General features: G+C 43.8%; 1 protein-coding gene across 2 annotated transcripts in view; it reads left to right on the forward strand.

Moving 5' to 3' along the window:
• The window catches only part of ADSS1 (adenylosuccinate synthase 1), a 36,565-nt gene extending 15,882 nt beyond the window's left edge, over window positions 1-20,683 (forward strand). The window contains exons 4-13 of one of the 2 annotated variants that reach the window (XM_035104825.2): window positions 331-381; window positions 2,929-2,995; window positions 6,257-6,364; window positions 6,677-6,758; window positions 7,761-7,887; window positions 8,681-8,835; window positions 10,379-10,503; window positions 14,929-15,026; window positions 15,655-15,804; window positions 16,759-20,683. In XM_035104825.2, coding sequence (XP_034960716.1) covers window positions 331-381; window positions 2,929-2,995; window positions 6,257-6,364; window positions 6,677-6,758; window positions 7,761-7,887; window positions 8,681-8,835; window positions 10,379-10,503; window positions 14,929-15,026; window positions 15,655-15,804; window positions 16,759-16,811 — 1,016 coding nt within the window. In that variant the 3' untranslated portion in view covers window positions 16,812-20,683. Of the gene's footprint in view, window positions 1-330; window positions 382-2,928; window positions 2,996-3,015; window positions 5,817-6,256; window positions 6,365-6,676; window positions 6,759-7,760; window positions 7,888-8,680; window positions 8,836-10,378; window positions 10,504-14,928; window positions 15,027-15,654; window positions 15,805-16,758 lie in introns of those variants that run through there. The other variant, XM_035104834.2, reaches the window with a different exon arrangement.

Raw genomic sequence — 20,683 nt, forward strand, 5'->3', positions numbered from 1 at the left:
GGGCCAGAGCATGGCTGTATTTTTGTGCTTTAGTTAGCTGAATATAGCTGTGGAGGGAGTTGTGTGTAAAACAACAACAACAACCCAACAATCTTGGGGGCTCCTTACTATGTGAACTTTGCCCTCTTAACAAAAGCTGGAGCACATATTGAGTTGGTTTTGGTTTTGCTCATAAGACATTACATGTGTGTTTGCTGCATTTGATGTGTCTGCCTTTCTTTTCCTTAAATAAATAATTTTAAACTGATGGGACAACTGAATAAACTCGTATCTCGGTGTTGTAGCCTCTTGGGAGCAGAAACCTAACTGGCACCGCATTTCTTCTGACAGGTTTAAGAGACTGGGAGAAAAGACTCATCATATCAGACAGGGCACACATTGGTAAGTGGCAGTCTGGTAGAGAAAGTCTTTATATACAAACAAATTATAGACACTTTGCATTCCTAGGATCTTTGTTGGCCATCAAAACCCATTATTTGCACTGAGGAGAGTTTGTGTTTTGTAACATAGATGGCGAGTAATCTCTATCTGGATATGGTCAGTGCAATAATTAAGAGTTAAAAAAACAACCCACCTCCCCCTGCTTAGTATGTATGGGGTTGGATCAATACTTCCCATGAGTTGAGTTCATTGTCCGAGTACTCCAGTGGAGGAGGTGGGGAGGTGATTATTGCCAATTATTCCTTGCTCTTGAAGCTCCCTGAAAACCTGTTATGGGTTTTTGAAGCAGGGGGGAGCCCCAGAATAGCCGCAGGGGAGAGGTGGGCTCTGCAAAATTTGTCTTCTCCTTCCCTTCCTCCAGCAGGCGCCTCTGCTGAACTAGTACCTTATGTGAATGCCAATATTGTGATTAAGTGCATTATACAACAAAATTAATACTAATATTAATAAATATATATGTTTATATATTTAGCATAAGTTGCTAACTGCTGGATATCAGTAGTACTATGTATTGATAACATAACAGCATCCTTTTATATACATCAATTTCTTGTTAATAACTTTCAGTATTAAAATGCCAAGTGTGATGCAAAAGCCTATTAATTTTAATAGAACTAGGAGGGAGCATTTAACTGTACCTTCCAGTAATAGAAGTTATTTTTTTATTAAGATACATTTAAAAGTTGCTGTCAGTTTAGTATTTAGCATTTAATGTTGCTGTTTCTGGAAAATAAACCCCAGATATCGTCCATAATATAAATAGCTTACAATGTTAACAAGGTAACAAAACAAATGCAGGTTACAGGTAGGTAGCCGTGTTGGTCTGGGTCGAAGTAAAATAAAAAAATTCCTTCAGTAGCACCTTAAAGACCAACTAAGTTTTTATTTTGGTATGAGCTTTCGTGTGCATGCACACTTCTTCAGATACAGTGAAATAGAAGTCCCCAGGCACTTATGTAGAGAAGGGGTGGGGATGGGGAGGGGAGGGGGGATCACTCAGAAGGGTGGTGGAAGTGGGTGATTGACTGACTGATAGCTGTTGATGACCGAAAACGACTGCAAATGGTTTTGCATGAAAAAGCAAGGGTTGAGATGGCTGAAGATCGCTTATCATGTATAATGAGATAAGAATCCAATATCTCTGTTCAAACCAGGTCCCTCCATGGTTTTGAGCTTGGTGATATGTTGTAATTCAGCAACTTCTCTTTCCAGTCTATTTCTGAAATTCTTTTGTAGTAAGACAGCTACTTTGAGATCTTGTATAGAATGTCCTGGGAGATTGAAGTGTTCTCCTACTGGTTTTTCTGTCTTCTGGTTCCTGATGTCAGATTTATGTCCATTTATCCTTTGGCGTAGGGTTTGGCCTGCTTGTCCAATATAGAGAGCTGAAGGGCACTGTTGGCACCACTAGTCATCACATACAGCTCCCAAGTTAAAACAGTACAACGCATCATCAGAGATCTACAGCCTCTCCTGGACAATGACAGCTCCCTTTCTCAAGCTCTGGGAGGAAGACCTTTCATTGCCTACAGACAGCCACCCAATCTTAAACAACTCCTCACCCACAATAATACAACCACCAGACTTAACATGGACACTGGTACCAGAGCCTGCAATAAACCCAGATGCCAACTTTGCTGCCACATACACCCGGACAACATCATTACTGGCCCCAACAACATCCAACATACCATCTCAGGACTATTTAATTGCTCATCTTCTAACATTGTGTATGCCATCAAATGCCAACAGTGCCCTTCAGCTCTCTATATTGGACAAGCAGGCCAAACCCTACGCCAAAGGATAAATGGACATAAATCTGACATCAGGAACCATAAGACTGAAAAACCAGTAGGAGAACACTTCAATCTCCCAGGACATTCTATACAAGATCTCAAAGCAGCTGTTTTATTACAGAGAAATTTCAGGAACAGACTGGAAAGGGAAGTTGCTGAATTGGAAATCATTACCAAGCTTAAAACCATGGAAGCACCTGGGATGAACAGAGATATCGGATTCTTATCTCATTATACATGATAAGCGATCTTCAGCCATCTCAACCCTTGCTTTTTCATGCAAAACCATTTGCAGTCGTTTTCGGTCATCAACAGCTATCAGTCAGTCAATCACCCACTTCCACCACCCTTCTGAGTGATCCCCCCTCCCCTCCCCATCCCCACCCCTTCTCTACATAAGTGCCTGGGGACTTCTATTTCACTGTATCTGAAGAAGTGTGCATGCACACGAAAGCTCAAAACAAATGCAGACACAGAGACAGTTGGAGCCGGCACTCCATGAACATCACGGATCCAATGTCTGGATCTGATCCACTTGCTTGACTCTCAGAAATGATGTTACTAAGAATCACAAAGGCTTATTTAACTTGGTCTCTTTGCGACTCAAATAATGTGTGTGAGATACTTGAAAGCCCAAACTGTTTTTGTCTCCTTTGATTCTTCTCCATGCGGCTTCTCCTGTGCTGTGCAGTGTTTGATTTTCACCAGGCAGTGGATGGACTTCAAGAAGTGCAGCGGCAAGCGCAAGAAGGGAAAAAGTAATTATGCATCTTGGTATAACTAAATTCTGCTACATAGATGTGGCCTGAGTCTGTAAGAATAGGGCACCCTGTATTTGATCTCCTCAGCATATTAATAAATAGAAATGATCAATACATATTGACTTCCAAGAGGGCTCTGCATGACCAAACTCTAGATTTACAGGGACCACAGGCAACATGACAGCACCCTGATCATAAATGGGGCATGTTGAATTCCTGGATGGAGTAAAAATGTTGTGTGATGAAGAGAATAATAGGGGCCCAGACAGGAAGCTCCTGCTCAGAAAAGTCTGATCCGGCAAACTTTTAGTTTTAATTGCCCTTAAGTAATTACCAAAATATCAAGGGTGTAGTATATGTGGTGCTGATCTCCCAAGAAGTCTGGTTGTTTCTGCTCTAGGCTACTTCAGTGCTGCCGAAGCAGTGGTCTTTCACAATCACCTGGAAGCAGAATTAAAACAGTAGTTCCACATGACAATATTGTGCTTTATTTCCCATAAAAATCCCACAAAGCCTGTTGCTTAGTATGTTTTAATTGAAAGTAAGTCTTGCTCAACAATGGTTTCACTTACTCACTCCTAGCCCTTTAATTGTTTTCACATCAGCCATGATATTTCTGAAATGAACTTTCAGTTAGTTCTTGGTACCTACTGGCATATGTTGTTGTTTAGTCGTTTAGCCGTGTTCGACTCTTCGTGACCCCATGGACCAGAGCACACCAGGCACTCCTGTCTTCCACTGCCTCCTGCAGTTTGGTCAGACTCATGTTGGTGGCTTCAAGAACACTGTCCAACCACCTCGTCCTCTGTCGTCCCCTTCTCCTTGTGCCCTCAGTCTTTCCCAACATCAGGGTCTTTTCCAGGGAGTCTTCTCTTCTCATGAGGTGGCCAAAGTATTGGAGCCTCAGCTTCAAGATCTGTTCTGGCATATAATTGTGGTTAAAAAAAATTAACAATTTATCTGGCTTAACAGAATAAATAAGTCATTAGAAGACATGCTGGCAGGGTTTCAATTAACTCATTAATTAAAAGGATCAGTTCAGGAAATCATTGAATCATAGAGTTGGAAACGACTTCAAAGGTCATCTGCCATCGCATGAAATCAGCATCAATGAATGGTGCCCCAAAAGATTGGGGATATTGCCAAAAAACCACTGGAATGAGGCATTTTGACATCAGTGTCATCTAGAGTCTATAAAAAATAAACAAATTATTTCTGTTCTAGGGAAAATAGCTGGTTTGTTAGCAATGCTCATGAGCTTGGTTAGGCTGAGGATGGTGGCTGTCCCTGGGTCACTATCCACTGTTCTTATTAGCTCTTTCACCTCCATGCAAGATGTTCTGCTACAGGTCCTGCATCTTAGAACATGGTGGCTCTTCCTTCGTGACACTACACAGAAATGGCAACATGTTGCTTCCTCATTATGGGAAACCTGGGCACTATTGATATCCTGTACAACTTGGACATTAAAAAGACATTAAGTTGTCCAGAGGCAGATTTGGGTGTTGGAATACCAGTCTGATTCTTTATGTGAGCTATATATTAGAGGTAACAAAATTGATGTATGACAGTCTTTCCTTCTGCAGTGCCCCATTGTTCAAGATGTTTCCCTTAATAATGAAGTTGACTTGACCAAAATATATTTGCAATCTGGTCTAGTCAAATTCAATACCCCTTGATTGATTGCTTTAGGGCAGACATAGGCAAACTTGGCCCTCCAGATGTTTTGGGGCTACAACTCCCATCATCCGTGACCACTGGTCCTGTTAGCTAGGGATGATGGAAGTTGTAGTCCCAAAACATCTGGAGGGCGAGTTTGCCTATGCCTGCTTTAGGGCTTGGAGAAGCAGCCGCAATCGGGGAAAAGAGCAGCTGGGATTTCCCCCTCTCCTCCATTATGTTTGTAGAGTTACTGAAGCTACTGCTAATCCTGGACCAGATAAGGTGTAGCAATATATGGGAATCTGCCCTCATGGCTCTATGGAAATAATGTTGCATGCACACCCTGAGACTTGATAAGAAATGGAGCAAGTAGTCCAGCTCACAGCTAGTCTCAACCCACCCAGGCAGGCCACAGAAGGAGACGCATTCTTTTCTGTAGTTGGAATCGGATCCAACAGTGTTCCCTAGGTATATGTCCTTCATGAAGCTCTGCAGCAGTTTATCTTCCAGATAGGTTGTATGTATGCCAGGATCCCACAGTGTCTGACCAGCATGTGGTAGGGGAAATTCAGCTTCAAGTAAAAGTGAATTCCTCCTCATTAGGAGCAAAACCAGTCTTCCGCCTATGATGGATGGCAAAGGCTTCCAGTATTTTACCAGGCTATACTTGCAGTCATGCTTCTCTCCCTCCCAGTCCACCCCTGTCATGCCCATGTACTGGCTGTTATAGTAGATAGGTCAGTGAGCTGGAAAGTGATACCTCGTCGACCTATTTAGAACAGCTCTGAAAGATCTGGCAGGGCAGTAATGAAAACAAGCAAACCTACTGGAGCGTAGGAAGTTGGCATATACAGTTCGGCATGAAAAATCAGTTTTATGTACCCTGCTTTCTTGTCCTGTGCATTGTTTGTTGTGCAATAGTGTAAACTTTGTTAATAATGCTCTTGCTGAAAGAAATCATACTTAATAGTATGTAACTGAAGCACAGACTCAGGGTGACTGACCCCTAGTGGATGTTAAGTCCAGAGAAGGAAGATTGGGAGCAGATTGGAAATTAACTGTGAATTAACCGGGTTTCCCCACAGCAGCACAAATCCACGTAGTCAGGCTTCAGGAGTGCTTGATCTCAGTTCAGTGTGCCATCGGTCTTCAACTGGTGAGTCAGACGCTAACTTAAGAAGTGGGGGGGGTTGCATCTGCGGTACTGCCACTATTTTCTTCATTTGAAATGGAGAAACAAGCAAGAGAGTGTGGTCAGACACAAAGGACAGCATTCATTTATCTTTAGTAATTGTATAGAAGGTTGTATTTTTGTGTGTGTGCATGGCCAGCTTATTTGGGAAAATAAATAAGTCTTTACGACTATTAAAAATACAGGAGCGCCTCGTTCCTTTACATCTCAGCCAAAAGAGCAGAAAGAAACAGGCAAATAAATGGAGGAGAGAGGAGGGTTGAAGAGTCTCTTTTTAATGGTTTTGGTCATCAAGCAAAAAGTATACTTTCAAACAATTTCTATTCTAAAGCATTCAAAAAATGTGTCTCCATAAGCCTTTTTAGTTCAAGACTTGATACCACTCATTTGTCTTCTTTCACTAGCATTGGCACAACAAAGAAAGGGATTGGACCAACCTATTCTTCCAAAGCGGCACGGACAGGACTTCGGATATGTGATCTTCTGTCAGACTTTGATGAATTTTCTTCAAGGTATCCTACTGAAGCACATAGCAAGAAGTGGGTGGGGATTTTTGCTTAATGTGAAATCTTTTTCTTATTGCTTCTATACCCCTTAAACGCAGGTAGGGGGAACTGGGAAGCTATAAAGAATAGTTGTGTAAAATTGTCATTAACAATTTCAGACGAACTGGTGCCTGGACAAGAGGTATATACCAGGTCTCTAGTTGGTTTAGAGAATCCTTCCATTTTGTGGCATTCTGTGTGACCTGTAGCCAAAGGTCATTATATAATAAGACCCAACTTTAAAAATATGTGTGCTAGGAAATTGTTGATATTTTACAGATTTAAGAATCTTGCTCACCAGTACAAGTCGATGTTTCCTTCTTTAGAAGTTGACACAGAAGGACAGCTAAAAAAACTAAAGGTAAACTAGTTATACTTTAGTGTTTAAGACAATAAAGCAAGGTTATATAACTAAATTATATAACTTATTTTTATTTTCTATAAATAACAAAGACTATGAAATAGAAAAGAGATTGAAATGAAAAGGGAAATTTGAAACTGATAGCATATGTGGAATGCAGTATATTGCTTTCCATTGATCTCAGAGTATATAAATATTTTACCTAGAAAAGATAGTATACTATACTGTAGTACAGTGATTGAAATCTTTCACTGTTAAATACCAGTACCCAAGACCAGCTCGCTTGTTGTACAATACCTGTGGTCACAATCCACTAGGAACCTTTCCTGCGCAACCCCACAATATGAATGGGAGTTGCACAAGAACACTTTGGAGAGACTGTGAGTGAACACTTCCTTATGGTTTGGCTGATAGTTTGGTTTGGGGCCATTTGCCTCTGTATGTGGCCTGAATTGTCCTGCCTATACTTGGGCTTAGGGATATTTGGCAGATGATATAACAGTGAATGGGAATTGTGGGGGTTCATGAGTCTGACTGTTGTGGGGCTCCAAGGAGCTTTCTGCATATGTGCCAACTAGGGTTCTAAGGCATAGTAGAAAGGAATATGCATCTGTTTGATGGATATGTGCGATTATGTCTGGCATGTTTAAATTTCAGAAGATGAAAGTACACTTGAGTTGCACCAGATATAATGTTGACAGTATGAGTTCCATTGAAAATGATTTGTGAACACAGAAGACCACTTTCCATACTTGGGTTTTATTCCTTCTGTCTGCATAGCAGTTTGGGCATTGCCCTGAAAACATGTGACTGTCCTGGGTAAAGTGAAACTTACAGGAAACTACCCTGATTTTATTCTTTATAGATCCCTCCACCTAGTTAACAGTTTAGAAATGGTTACGGTACTTTCTGGTTTGGCTTTTGGTATGCTTTTATTCTTGGCTTGCAGCCAATCTTCTAGAAACATTTGATTTAACCTTGTGTGTGTGTTGGATCTTGCAGGGCTATGCTGAAAAAATAAGACCAATGGTCCGAGATGGTGTTTATTTTATGTATGAAGCGCTGCATGGCTCTCCAAAGAAAATTCTTGTGGAGGGTGCCAACGCAGCACTGCTCGACATTGATTTCGGTACGTCTCCCTGTACAACATAATATTTTTCTACCTCCGTAAGATCTCCTGTGTGCAGAGGTAGGAAAGGTTATACACCTATTTCTCAGGTAAGGTATACACCTGGTGAGATGAAACTTTATATACCTTCACTGAAATCTGGCTGGCCAGTGTGGGAAACAAGATGCTGAACCGGATAGGCAGAGCTCTTCTTCCATATGCATGCCTGCTTATTTGTGACACCTGTGTGACACATGGCATATTAGAAGATGTCTGATATGTGACTAAATTTTTGTGTTGGCTTGGGAGGAGTGCACCAAGTCAGAACTTACTAAAATCTGAGGGAGTTAGGATACTTTATACTGCTAAAGGTATAGCTAGCTGTTCTTATCAGTCAACTACTAAACCACCTGTTCAGCCTCTCCCATCCTGTAACAGGGTATAGGGCAAGGGCAAGGGGAACCTGTCTCTCTCCAAATGTGTTCAGAATCTACCTTTCATCAGTCCCTGCCAGCCTTGGCATTGGTCCAGAATGTTTGGAGTTGTAGTCCAACAACATCTGGAGGGCCACAGGTTCTCCATCCCTGGTGTATGTCCTTTTCTGTCAGCGTATATATGCGGAATTTTGCTCGTGCTTCATCTTCTGTGCTGTGCATACCTTCATCTTCCTTGATATGACCAGGGGTCCCTTATCCCCATATTTCAAAGCACCTTGAAGTAACTAACAATGCACATGAGAAGCCATCTTGAAATAGAATAAGCAAAAGTCATTCGTTTTTCCCCATGCGTAGTTCATCTTTCTTTCGTTTGGCAGGCACATATCCCTTTGTGACGTCCTCCAACTGCACTGTGGGCGGTGTGTGCACCGGGCTTGGTATTCCTCCCCAGTATATTGGAGAAGTGTATGGTGTAGTGAAGGCCTACACAACAAGAGTGGGAATTGGAGCCTTTCCCACTGAACAGATAAATGTAGGTTTAGTGTTACCAAAGGCAAAGACATAAGGTCAGTGGGATAAAATGTCGTAACAAGATGATGGTCTCCTGCTAATGCACACATGTCTTAGACTATGCCAAGGGGCCGTATTTTATCTTGGGGCCGCAGTAGATTCAACACAAATCTCAAGCTTCGTTCCAAAGTAAGAAACGCACCTATGTGATAACTTTACTCTTCTGGCTGCTTTAATTTTCTTATATATGCTGCTTATGTACTCTCATAATTCTGTTGTTTTGGGTATCCCTGTTGCCAGGGTCATCCTTGATCTGAATCGAAAGTGATCTGTCAGTATCATGGCAGAATCAGTATTTCTTTCAATTTGGAATTTTTATTCTGTAGGATTTGTCTACATCTGCAGCTACTATTTGGTGGATGCAATAGCGCTGGTGGTGGGGAAAAGAGCCCCCTCCTCCCCAAAAAAACCATATTTGGAGACAACTGTCTCAAAGGCAACTGATTAAAATGAGCTGCTAAAAACAGAATTCTCGAACTTAATCTGTTCTGGAAGTCTGTTCGACTCCCGAAACGTTTAAAAACCAAGGCGTGTCTTCTGATTGGCGCAGGCACCCTGAAAACAATAGCCGGCAACCGCATTGGATATTTGGCTTCTGAACAACATTCGAAAAGTGGAACACTTAATTCTGGGTTTTTGGTGTTCAGGAGCCGATTTGTTTGTCAACTAAGCCAGTCGAGAACCAAGGTTCCACTGTATAAGCTCAGATACTCTCAGATTGGTGATTTGGTAGATGGTGAACAAGGGTTGACCTCTTTCCCTCTCCTCTGCTCTTACATGCAGTGTTCCTCTCTGTTTCCTGTAATGTGCAAACTGGCAGACACTGTACTTTCAAAAGGGTTTCTGACTCCGGTTTGGAGGGCAAATGCTAATTAAGATTTGCCAAACTGGATGTTGGGGTAAACTCTGGTTACTGCAGAAGAGGATGCTCTTTTCAGATCCTCCATTTGGAGGCAAGGATTATCTGAATTGAGCATCCTATATCCTGTGACCTGCTCAAAGAATTTATGTTAATGGTGTGGAATACATATAATAAAAATAAATAATAATAAGTGATTGATGAAAGAATATTTTTGATGGTCAGTTCCTTGTGTACTTCTGGCGCTCAGAAAATAATTTTACATATCAATTCTTAATGTTGGCTTTTAACGCTGTAGGTAGTGTTTCTCCATCTTTTCTGTTCACATTCTTGTGAAACCCTGGTAGGCAAACATGGAGTGATGTCCATCAGATTTCTCCTTCATGGACCAAAATTCAGGCATCTCATACAGTCCAGCATCCTAAGTTGTATTGTTCAATTAAGCAGAAGTGCTTTTTCTGAGTTGATGATAAAATACACAATTTATAATTCAGATTAAAAATGCATAATTAGTATGGAAATTAGAATTCTTGTTCTGGTTTTTAGTACATCACATACCTGTTGAGTTTTAAATAAAACAAATACGTTACATTGATGCTTAGGATTAATGTTGCAGAAATCTCACCTAAATATTTGTCTCTGGCAGGAAATGGGAGATCTCTTACAGTCCCGAGGCCATGAATGGGGAGTGACCACAGGCAGAAAAAGGCGCTGTGGCTGGCTTGACCTTGTCATATTGAGATACGCTCATATGATCAACGGATTCACTGCGTAAGCATCACAGATTTTGAGCTACACTTGGAACTCATAACTTTTTATCCCGTGGAGTACAAATATGTAGGTAACTGTTATGTACTGAGCTGAATCCTAGAACAATAGGATTCAGAATCAGCGGGAGCTACCCAATCCAACTCCAGGTGGAAGTGAATCCGCAACCTGATTGGCCTGCTGGAGCAGCCAATCAGGCGGCTGGCAGAAGTGAATCTGCTACCTGATTGGCCTGTAGGAGCAGCCAATCAGGCTGCAGGCAGAAGTCAATCCACAATATAATTGGCCCACAGGTGTAGCCCTGAAGTAGCCAATCACGCAAGGCCCATTGTGTAAATAATGTATATAAGCAGATGGTTTTGGGAAAAGAGCCATTCTTCTTCTCCTCTTCTCCTTGATGACTATGAGCTGAATAAAGAGCATGAAATTCACTCTCGACTCCGAGTACATTTCACTGGCGACGAAGGTGGGATCCTGCTGAGCTGACCGCCACCACGCACTGCACCGCAGCACCGCCACCTGCTGCACCGCTGCATCGCACCGTGCATCCAGGCTTCAGCTCCAGGACCCAAGGAACCCAGAATGGCAACCGACAGCAGCTTCTCGCCATTCAAACCAGCATCAGGAGACTGGGAAGGGTACGCCGCCCGTTTCAACTTCCTCCTGCAAGCGAAAGAAGTCACCAACGATGCCATGAAGAGGGCGACATTCTTCAGCGTCTGTGGAGAGGAGACGTTTGAAATCGCCCGGGCTCTCCTTGCACCTAGAGATGTCGCTACCGTCTCTTACAAAACAATAATGGAACGGCTGAAGGAGCACTTCTCACCACAGCCCTCGGTGGTAGCTTGCCGAAATGCCTTCTACGCAAAGCGGCAAGCCCCGGGGGAAACCATAACTGGGTTTGTGACCTCCCTCCGCCAAGCCGCCCGGCTATGCAACTTCTCAGAGTTGGAGAACATGCTTCGTGACCGCCTCGTCGGTGGCCTGAGGGACGAGATGTTGCAACGACGCCTCTACGCAAAAAAAGACCTCACGTTCCAGATTGCTCTGGAGGAAGCCCTGGCAACCGAAGCCGCCGAGAAGTCAACGCAAGAGGCACGACCGGCCCCGCCATCCCAACCGAGGGTCTACCACGAAGACCTCACCGACGAATCCGAATCTGACAGGGAGGAAGTACACCGAGTACAGCGGCGCACTCAAGCAGCACACACACCACAGCAGCCTCGACGAGAAGGAGGGAACTGTGCAAGCTGCGGGGAGAACCACGAGAGGAGGACCTGTCGTTTCCGCAACGCAGAGTGCAGGCAGTGCCGAAAATTGGGACACATCGCCCGGGTGTGTCGGGCTCGACTCACCCGTCGACAAGCATCAGATGACCGACCCAGGAGCCCCAGGTCACACGGCACCATGCACCAAGGCAACTCGACGGAGATCACGGACTACCAGGTATTCCAGTTGCCCCATCCCAGCACAGAGAAAATTTATATAGAGGTACAGATAGAGGGAGCCCCATGCCGCATGGAGCTGGACACGGGTTCAACTCTATCCATAATCTCGGCCCGAACATTAAGGGAACTGTGCCCTAATGGGGGTCCCAAACTAAGGCCGGCCCCATTCACCCTCCGGGACTTCCAGAAACGTAAGGTCCCTACAATGGGGGTGGGGACCTTCAGGGTGCAATATCGAGGGCGAAAGCAACAATTGGACTTGCTGGTAGTTAAGGGCCCCTACGTTAGCTTACTGGGACTGGCATGGTTTGGACCTCTGGGGCTAGCCGTTACCGGGGTGAACCGCACTAGCTTACAAGTGGATGTGGACGCCATATGCAAAGAGTTTCCAGGGGTTTTCGATGGGGCATTGGGACGATATACAGGACCCCCCATTGCCCTACAGCTAGACCCCGCTGTACGACCCATCAGGCACAAGGCCCGCCGGGTCCCGTTCGCCCTGAAACCCCGCATAGACGAGGAATTGGACCGGCTCGTGGAGCAAGGAGTGCTGGAGCCGGTGCCCAACGCCCCCTGGGAAACTCCAATTGTCACACCCGTCAAGCCTAACGGTTCGGTCCGCATCTGTGCAGACTACAAATGCACCATAAACAAGGCTCTCACGGCCCATGCATACCCAGTGCCAGTGGTCAGCCATGTCCTCGCCACCCTGGCTGGGTCAAAAATCTTTGGCAAACTGGACTTGGCCCAAGCGTATCAACAGTTACCTGTGGACGAAGCCACAGCAGAGGCTCAGACGATTGTGACGCACAGAGGGGCATTCAGAGTAAAGCGGCTGCAATTTGGCGTTAGCGTGGCACCAGGCATATTCCAGAATCTAATGGACTCTCTCCTTAAAGGGATTCCTGGCGTCACCCCCTTCTTCGATGATGTACTGATCGCCGGGCCCACACCAGAGGAATTTGAGGACCGCCTCCGCTCCGTCCTGCACCGTTTCCAGACGGCGGGCCTCAAGGTGAAGCGGGAAAAGTGTTTACTGGGAGTGCCGCAGGTGGACTTTCTGGGATTTAAGGTGGACGCAGAAGGGGTCCATCCAACCGGTGACAAGGTACGGGCCATTTGTGAGGCCCCAGCGCCCAAGAGCAAGCCCGAACTTCAGTCATTCTTGGGACTATTGAACTTTTACCATGCCTTCCTTCCCCATAAGGCAGCGGTAGCGGAGCCCCTACACAGACTCCTAGATAAAAGGGCCCCTTGGGTGTGGGGCCATCGACAAAGGGCCGCATTCCAGGCAGTCAAGGACTTGCTCGTCTCGAACTCGGTCTTGGCACACTTCGACGAGAGGCTGCCAGTGGTGCTGGCATGCGACGCCTCTCCCTATGGCATCGGCGCTGTCCTGGGACACCAACTCCCGGATGGAAGAGAGGTGCCGGTGGCATACTTCTCCCAGACGCTTGCTGCAGCCGAACGAAACTACTCACAGATTGACAAGGAGGGTCTGGCAATCGTGAAGGGCGTAAAAAAATTCCATGATTTCTTGTACGGGCGGCCCTTTACCATAGTGACTGACCACAAGCCGTTGCTTGGCCTGTTTGCCCCCGAGAAGCAGACCCCCCAAGTGTTGTCTCCACGTGTCCTCAGGTGGTCAATTTTCCTTGCCGGCTACCAGTATGCACTAATCCACCGCCCTGGGAAGGCGATGGGCCACGCAGACGCCCTCAGCAGGCTACCACTACCAGAAACAGGCCCCGACCCAGCGCCTGCGCAAGAGGTTATGACCCTGGAGCTGCTTCCCGACCGACCCATTCAGGCACAAGAAGTTGCGCACCATTCCACAAAAGATAGGGTCATCTCCCGGGTCCTGGACTGGGTGTGGCGAGGATGGCCCAGCAGCAGCCCCGGGCCAGAATTCGCTGGCTACACAAACCGCAAACATGAACTGTCGGCCCACAAGGGGTGCCTGTTATGGGGAAGCAGGGTTGTTGTTCCCCAGCCCCTCCGCAAAAGGGTCCTCACAGCCCTACACGAGACACACCCAGGGGTAGTGAGGATGAAGGCCCTTGCCAGGAGTTATGTGTGGTGGCCGGGGATTGACAGAGAGATAGAGGCCTGGGTCCAACACTGTCGAGTACATTTCAGTAACATTAAGATAAGATTAGCTTAGCCAAGTGTTACGTTTTGTGCATTGATAAGAGCCAATTGTTCCAGGTGTTATAAGGATGATAATATCTGTCTATATGGAATTGCTGACAGGATTGCAATATACACTGCTCACAATGTTTAGGAATGAAGCAGTCGATAAGAGCCAGGCAAAAGGAAACCCTGTTCATGGCCATGTGCTTTGTTGCTTGAACATGGAGTTGCTTGGCAGTTTGGCAAGATTAGGGGAGGGGATAAAACACTCTGCACTGCAGTTTAGCTAAGCTGGAACAGCGATCAGCATTAACCAAGGTTCATAGGCTGCTGGCCTAACAGAAAAACATGGTGATGAGAATGCTTGCTTGAGAGAGGAGGGTTTTGAAGCAAGAGGGCTTCCATGGTCTGCCCCTAACCCCTTAGCCCAAGGGTCAAATTGCATTTGCACTGGTCCAGGGGCATGCCATAGAATGGTTTCCTAGTCTACTCTTGGGGTTTCAAATTTGGGTTGGTTCCAGCAGATCAATAGGAAATTTAAAAAAATCACCCCCACACTGCATTCAGTTTTTTAAAATGCATTTGATATTTACGAATCGTACCTAATCTTTAAAATATATGCATGTAATGCTTGACTTCATATTCTGCAAAGTTTCTGAACATGTTTATTAATGTACCTATAATATGCCTATTTATGATTATTTATTCCATGATTACTCTTGTGTTCATATTTATTCATTCAGTTTGGCCGAATGAATTCAGATGAAGACAGATGGAGGGGATTAAAGAAGGTGTTGAGTGAGGATTTGTTTTACTCGTAATTTTACCTCATGTTTCTTTTGGGCAGCCTGGCATTAACAAAACTGGATATTCTGGATGTATTTGATGAAATCAAAATTGGTGTAGCTTACAAGCTGGGTGGCAAAAGAATTCCATATTTTCCAGGTATGTATCAATTGCTTGGTTTCTTAATATCAGGCTTCCTCCCCTTCCTCCTTTTAACTGATACATTACAAGTGTATGCACACAGCTCTGCTGGTAGATCATGAGATTCTTAATCTCAGGGTTTGAGCCCCACCTTGGGCAAAAAGATTCCTGCATTACAGGGGGTTGGACTAGATGACCCTTGTGGTCCCTCCCAACTCTACAAATATATGATTAGTGCTGTTGCTTGTATCAACAGGTCTCTAGAGTTGACTTCATATTTGTTTTAAAAAGTGCCAGAATTTGGTAAACAGAACCAAATGCCCTCTCCATTATTCCCTGTGTACATAGGAAGTTGCCCTTATATAAAGACAGACCATTGGTCCATCTAGCTCAGCACAATTGACACTGACTGGCAGTTGCTCTCCAGGGTTTCAGGTTGGAGTCATTTCCAGCCCTCCTTAGAGACTTCAGAAATTGAACCTAGAATCTTTTTGTTTGCAAAGGACATGCTGTACCGCTGAGCTGCCATACATGTTTCATGCAATCTAGTTTAAATTTAGCCAATTACACTTTGAATTTTGTTCATGCCAGTTGATTGCAACCATTTAGCTCATAGAAACATCCTCACTTTGTCTCATTTTTGAAGCTAACCAGGAAATACTGCAGAAAGTGGAGGTGGAGTATGAAACAATGCCAGGGTGGAAAACCGACACAACAAGTGTCAGAAAATGGGAGGAACTTCCGCCTAAGGCACAAAATTACATTCGGTTTGTGGAGAACCACGTCGGGGTAGCAGGTACATATCGTTTTGGCCCCTCTTCCTAGGGGGGCATTCCATGTGTCTACCAAACCATGCAAAATTATTTCCAGTTGGGCAGAAAGGTTGTTCCAGGTCTGGGGGGGATTTGACTAGATCAGCGGTTCCCAAGCACTGTTTGCAGTACTCTAGAAAAACTTTGTAGTGATTGACCCCTCTCCTATACTTCCCTATCCAATGTTTAGAGCCATCCATGCTGAAGTCCTGCATTGGACTGTGCCCCCCCCCAATCCAAAAGGCACCTGCCCCACAACATGTAAAAAATAAATAAATCCCTGTGCCAGCTTTGAATATTTACAGGATCTGAACTGGCAGTCACTGACCAGGAGCAATATATATTTGAGGCACAGGGGATACCTCCATGAAGATGTCAACCCATTGTCCAACTGTGAAAAATGTGAATTCTATGTTAGGAGTCATTAGGAAAAAGACTGAAAACAAAACTTCCAACATCGTAATGAAATATTGTGTGTAGTTCTGGTACTCTCTCCTCAAGAAGGATATTGTAGAATGGGGGGGGGGAGAAGGATATTGTAGAATTGGGGGGGGTTCAGAAAGGTAAACCAAAATAATCAACAGGAGGGAGCAACCCCATTTGAGGAAAGGTTACAGCATTTGGGGCTTTTTAGTTTAGAAAAAATGTGAGTAAGCAGGAAGATGAGATGTATAACATGGTGGGGGGAAGGGGGCAGGGAGAAGCTTTTTGTGTGCCTTTTAAAAAATGAAGTAGGTCTGTATAACCTCAGAGGCAAATCACAAGAATAAATTGTTAAATGTTAAAAACGTCTATCTGCTACTACACTGCAGTTCTGAGTTAATTTGCTCTTGAAGACTCTGGTCTACACATTAGAATTACATCATAAAATAGATTCCATTATGTTGTTTACTCCCCAAGTAATTGTTCTAATAATTTTTTATTTCTCTCCTCTTCAGTGAAATGGGTTGGAGTTGGAAAATCAAGGGAATCGATGATCCAGCTCTTTTAAACACACAAAGAACATATGTGCCAAGAAGCAGTTTATTGTACATCTGTTCCTTTCTGTACCCAAACCGAGATGAAGATGCTGTTCTTCCTCGACTATGATTATACATGCCTTGTACTTGTCATATTCTCAAGTAAACGTATCCAAAAATTAGGAACACAGAATAAGAACAGAAATTTTGGGGAGGGGAATCTTAAGGTCACATTTAAAAAGTGCCAAACCTGCACTGAATTATTTCTCCAACTTGCTACCAATACAGTGGTACCTCTGGTTAAGAACTTAATTTGTTCTGGAGGTCTGTTCTTAACCTGAAACTGTTCTTAACCTGAAGCACCACTTTAGCTAATGGGGCCTCCTGCTGCCGCCACGCCACCGCCGCACAATTTCTGTTCTCATCCTGAAGCAAAGTTCTTAACCCGAGGTACTATTTCTGGGTTAGCGGAGTCTGTAACCTGAAGCGTTTGTAACCCGAGGTACCACTGTAGTGAAGTTTATTCCAGATTGCAGAAGGTGTAAGAAGGAGGTTCCTATTCCTATGTCAGGAAGCAATAATATGGCAGTGTTCAATGTATGTGGCATTTAAAATTGTGCTGGTTATGGAGCACTGCACTTGTGTAAAAGCCAGCACAATTCAGTAATTCTCTTTCAAGCCCAGCAGTCAAAGTGACTACTTATTTTAGAAATAAAAGCTCTTCAGACATAAAGGGAGAAGAGATGCAAAAGAAGTTATGTCATGGGAGGAAGGAAGGCAATAGCTTAAGTCCTTTTGTTGGCAGTGGGTCAAACTGAAAATAGCTGACAGACCTAAGGGATAAAGAGCTTCCCTTGAAATATTTCCCAATAGGCACTCCACATGAAGTCCTTTGGAGATGGTGCTCTCTTGTGCCATTGTGCAGTAGGCACAAGGACAAAGAAACCACAGCAAAGTAAGAAAATGTCCGGGGAAGCCAGTCTTTGCAACATCCTGAAGTGCATCACCACATGGCCAGTGTGTGAGTTCACTACATCCTTCATTACAGCTGAGTAGAGCCCCGGTCTTGGACCCTATGTTGCCAAGCCATAGCATGGATTCCCTTCCACCAACATTACTTGCCACTACTTAGATAGGTAGATTTAAAAGAGGATTAGATAGATTAATGGAGGATATCTATTGTCATCTACTAACTCGTGGCTGTGTTCTGTCTCCACATCTGAATACCAGTTCTGGAGTGGAGAGTGTCTGTTGTACTTGGGTCCTGCTTGTGTGATTCCTGTGGGCACCTGGTTGGCCATTATAAGAACAGGTCACTTGCTTCAGCCAGAGGGCTCTTCTTATGTTCTTAAAACAAGTTACCTAGAGCAGCTCCTCATCAGCCTTTCAAATAATGAGTAGAGAATGATAGTGTTTTTTTTCCTATGGAGCTGCGCTATTTTGGACTGTGGGGCAATTCTTTTACGTACAATGAATGTCTCCAATCCCAGCAAAATAAGCAGTGTGTATGAAGGAGGAATCCTTTTGATTCATGCAGAATAGCAGTGGTTTTTTAAAAATTATTATTCTGTGTTATTATTATTCCATGTGAAGAAGAGGGCCTAGGGCTCGGATCTGTTGCTGCTTGCCTCTATTTTTAAACAATGATTAATTGTGCCATCGGAACTACATGTTCCCCATGAATATGAGTGTGTTGTGGGGCAATGAAGTGCCAAGCTGGAATGACATAAAGGTGAATGTTGGTCTGGATGCACTTTTAAGGTCACTGCTTCCAGTAGCAAAGGTTGTGACGGCCTCTGTCCATCCATCTGTATCACGGAGGATACTTGCCTTACTAGGTTGTTTGAAGCATTATAACTAGATATTGCCTGTGAAGTGCCTTGAACCCTAGAAAGGGCTATACAGATTCTAAGTATTGTGATTCTGATCTTATTGAGGCCATTACACAATGAACAAGTTTTAAAAGAAAGCAGCCAAGGTGTGTTGCAACTGGGTGCTCCTGAATTGTTTTTATTGTGGGGGATTATGGCCCCTGCCCCTTGCAATACCATTGCTTTGGACAGCTTGGAAATGGAGATCATAGTTTAGTTATTCATAACTAATAGAAACTCAGGAACAGAGAGCACTGCATTGAGACTCACTGCCTTCTGCTTATTAGTTAACAATGGTTACAATTCAACACTGAACTAAGCACACCTAAGCCCAGTGAAAACCAATGAGCTTTGGTGGTTTGGATTGTGACCAATGCCTTTCCTGGGATCCAGAGTAGTGTGTGTGCTTTCACAAAGGTGTCTCTTAATTTTTCCTTTTGGTGGCATCCTCTCACGGAGGCTGCTGCCGGGAGAGCTGAAAAACCTTGTGGACAATCTTTTACATCTCTGGTTCCTAGTCCATATCTCTGCCTTAGTTTTGCCAGTTGGAACATGGCAGGTAATACTTGCTTACCTACCTCATGTAGACAAAGTAGGCTCTAGCTCGCACTCAATGCTACACTTGTTAGTCTTTAAGGTGCCGGAGGGTTCTTTGTGTTTGCTGCAACAGACTGCTCTGGAATAATTTTTGTATGTTCTTATGAGAATCATGGTGGGCCTCAGCCTTTTGAGAAGACTAACTTTCTGACTCACAGATTATGTTGACTTAACTTTGAGACTTAAATGTTTTGTTAAATAATTTGTAAAAGCGCTTTTAATTGACAGGGATCTAGGAGGACCACTGCCAGGTCAGTTTTCGTTGCTGTCACAAATAGCCCAAGAATTCTTCCCTCAACCCATGGTGCCTTGGCGTATATGCATTTGGACAAAGTACACCAAAGTGGCCTTTTGCCTTGCAGTTATCAAGCTTTGCTCTATAATCACTTAGGAGTGACTTGCTTACTGTACCTTGTGACTTGCCTCCTGCTTTGTAATTTGAAATGGCATTGTTGTCAATTATTTTTGCCCAATCGACTTTTTTTTCACACTACTAACAAGATGCACACAGAATTGTTAGAGGAGGAGGAGGGGTCCTTGTAGGCCATCTTGTCCAATCTCCTGATTGTGACTATCCAGAGCTAGTGCGTCCTTAATAGATAACTATTTGATGTATGCAAAGCCTGCTGCTGAAGTCTTGCAATATAGGATGCTTAAACTTTTTCCAAAGTCTGTGTCAGTTGAGCAGCCTAACCTGGGGCAACCTGAACCACAGCCTGCTGGGAAGTGTTCCCGTGCAACATCCAGTGAAATTAATGTGAGCTGTGCAAGAATGTTGCTTTGATAAATCACATTCGCTTCAGTTGAGCTGGCATGGAAGAACTCACTAGAACACCATGCCCAATGACATCAGGCTTTTTAGTTTGCACTAAATCACAGTTGACCTTGTGTTCTATAGCTTTATTCTGTTTTAACTCATCTATGAAGAATGTTATTAAGTTATTTTAATTGCAATCTGTTCTCAGTAAGTAATAGCACTGAATAAAATTCAATTTATTTTTATTTATTAGGGAATCATGTTACAGTCCACAGTTATTCAAACCAGCATAAGAAATGTTTTTCTGTACAATGCATGCTTCTCTCTTGACGGTATCCTGTTAAATATTATATTGGCCATTCACTTGAAATTTGGTTATAATTAGTTTCACAGGTTACATTTAATATTCATAACCTGAAGCAAATTGGTATGGTTGAATTAATAGGGTTGAAAACAGCATGGCAAGACAGTGAAAATGTCTTAATTGTGCATCACAGCAAGGACTATAGTAACACTTTTGTGATGCTCTATCACACTTGCTGATACTAGCTGGGTGCACACAATTCAACAGATGCACTAGAAGTGTTCTCTTGATTTATTTTTGTATATGGTCAATCAATAGGGATGTACACTTTTATCTTACAGCTCTTTGCTTTATAAAGCCTTACAAGAGTAAGAA

Source organism: Zootoca vivipara, chromosome 1, assembly GCF_963506605.1.
Source record: "Zootoca vivipara chromosome 1, rZooViv1.1, whole genome shotgun sequence".
In the NCBI taxonomy this organism is placed as follows: Eukaryota; Metazoa; Chordata; class Lepidosauria; order Squamata; family Lacertidae; genus Zootoca; species Zootoca vivipara.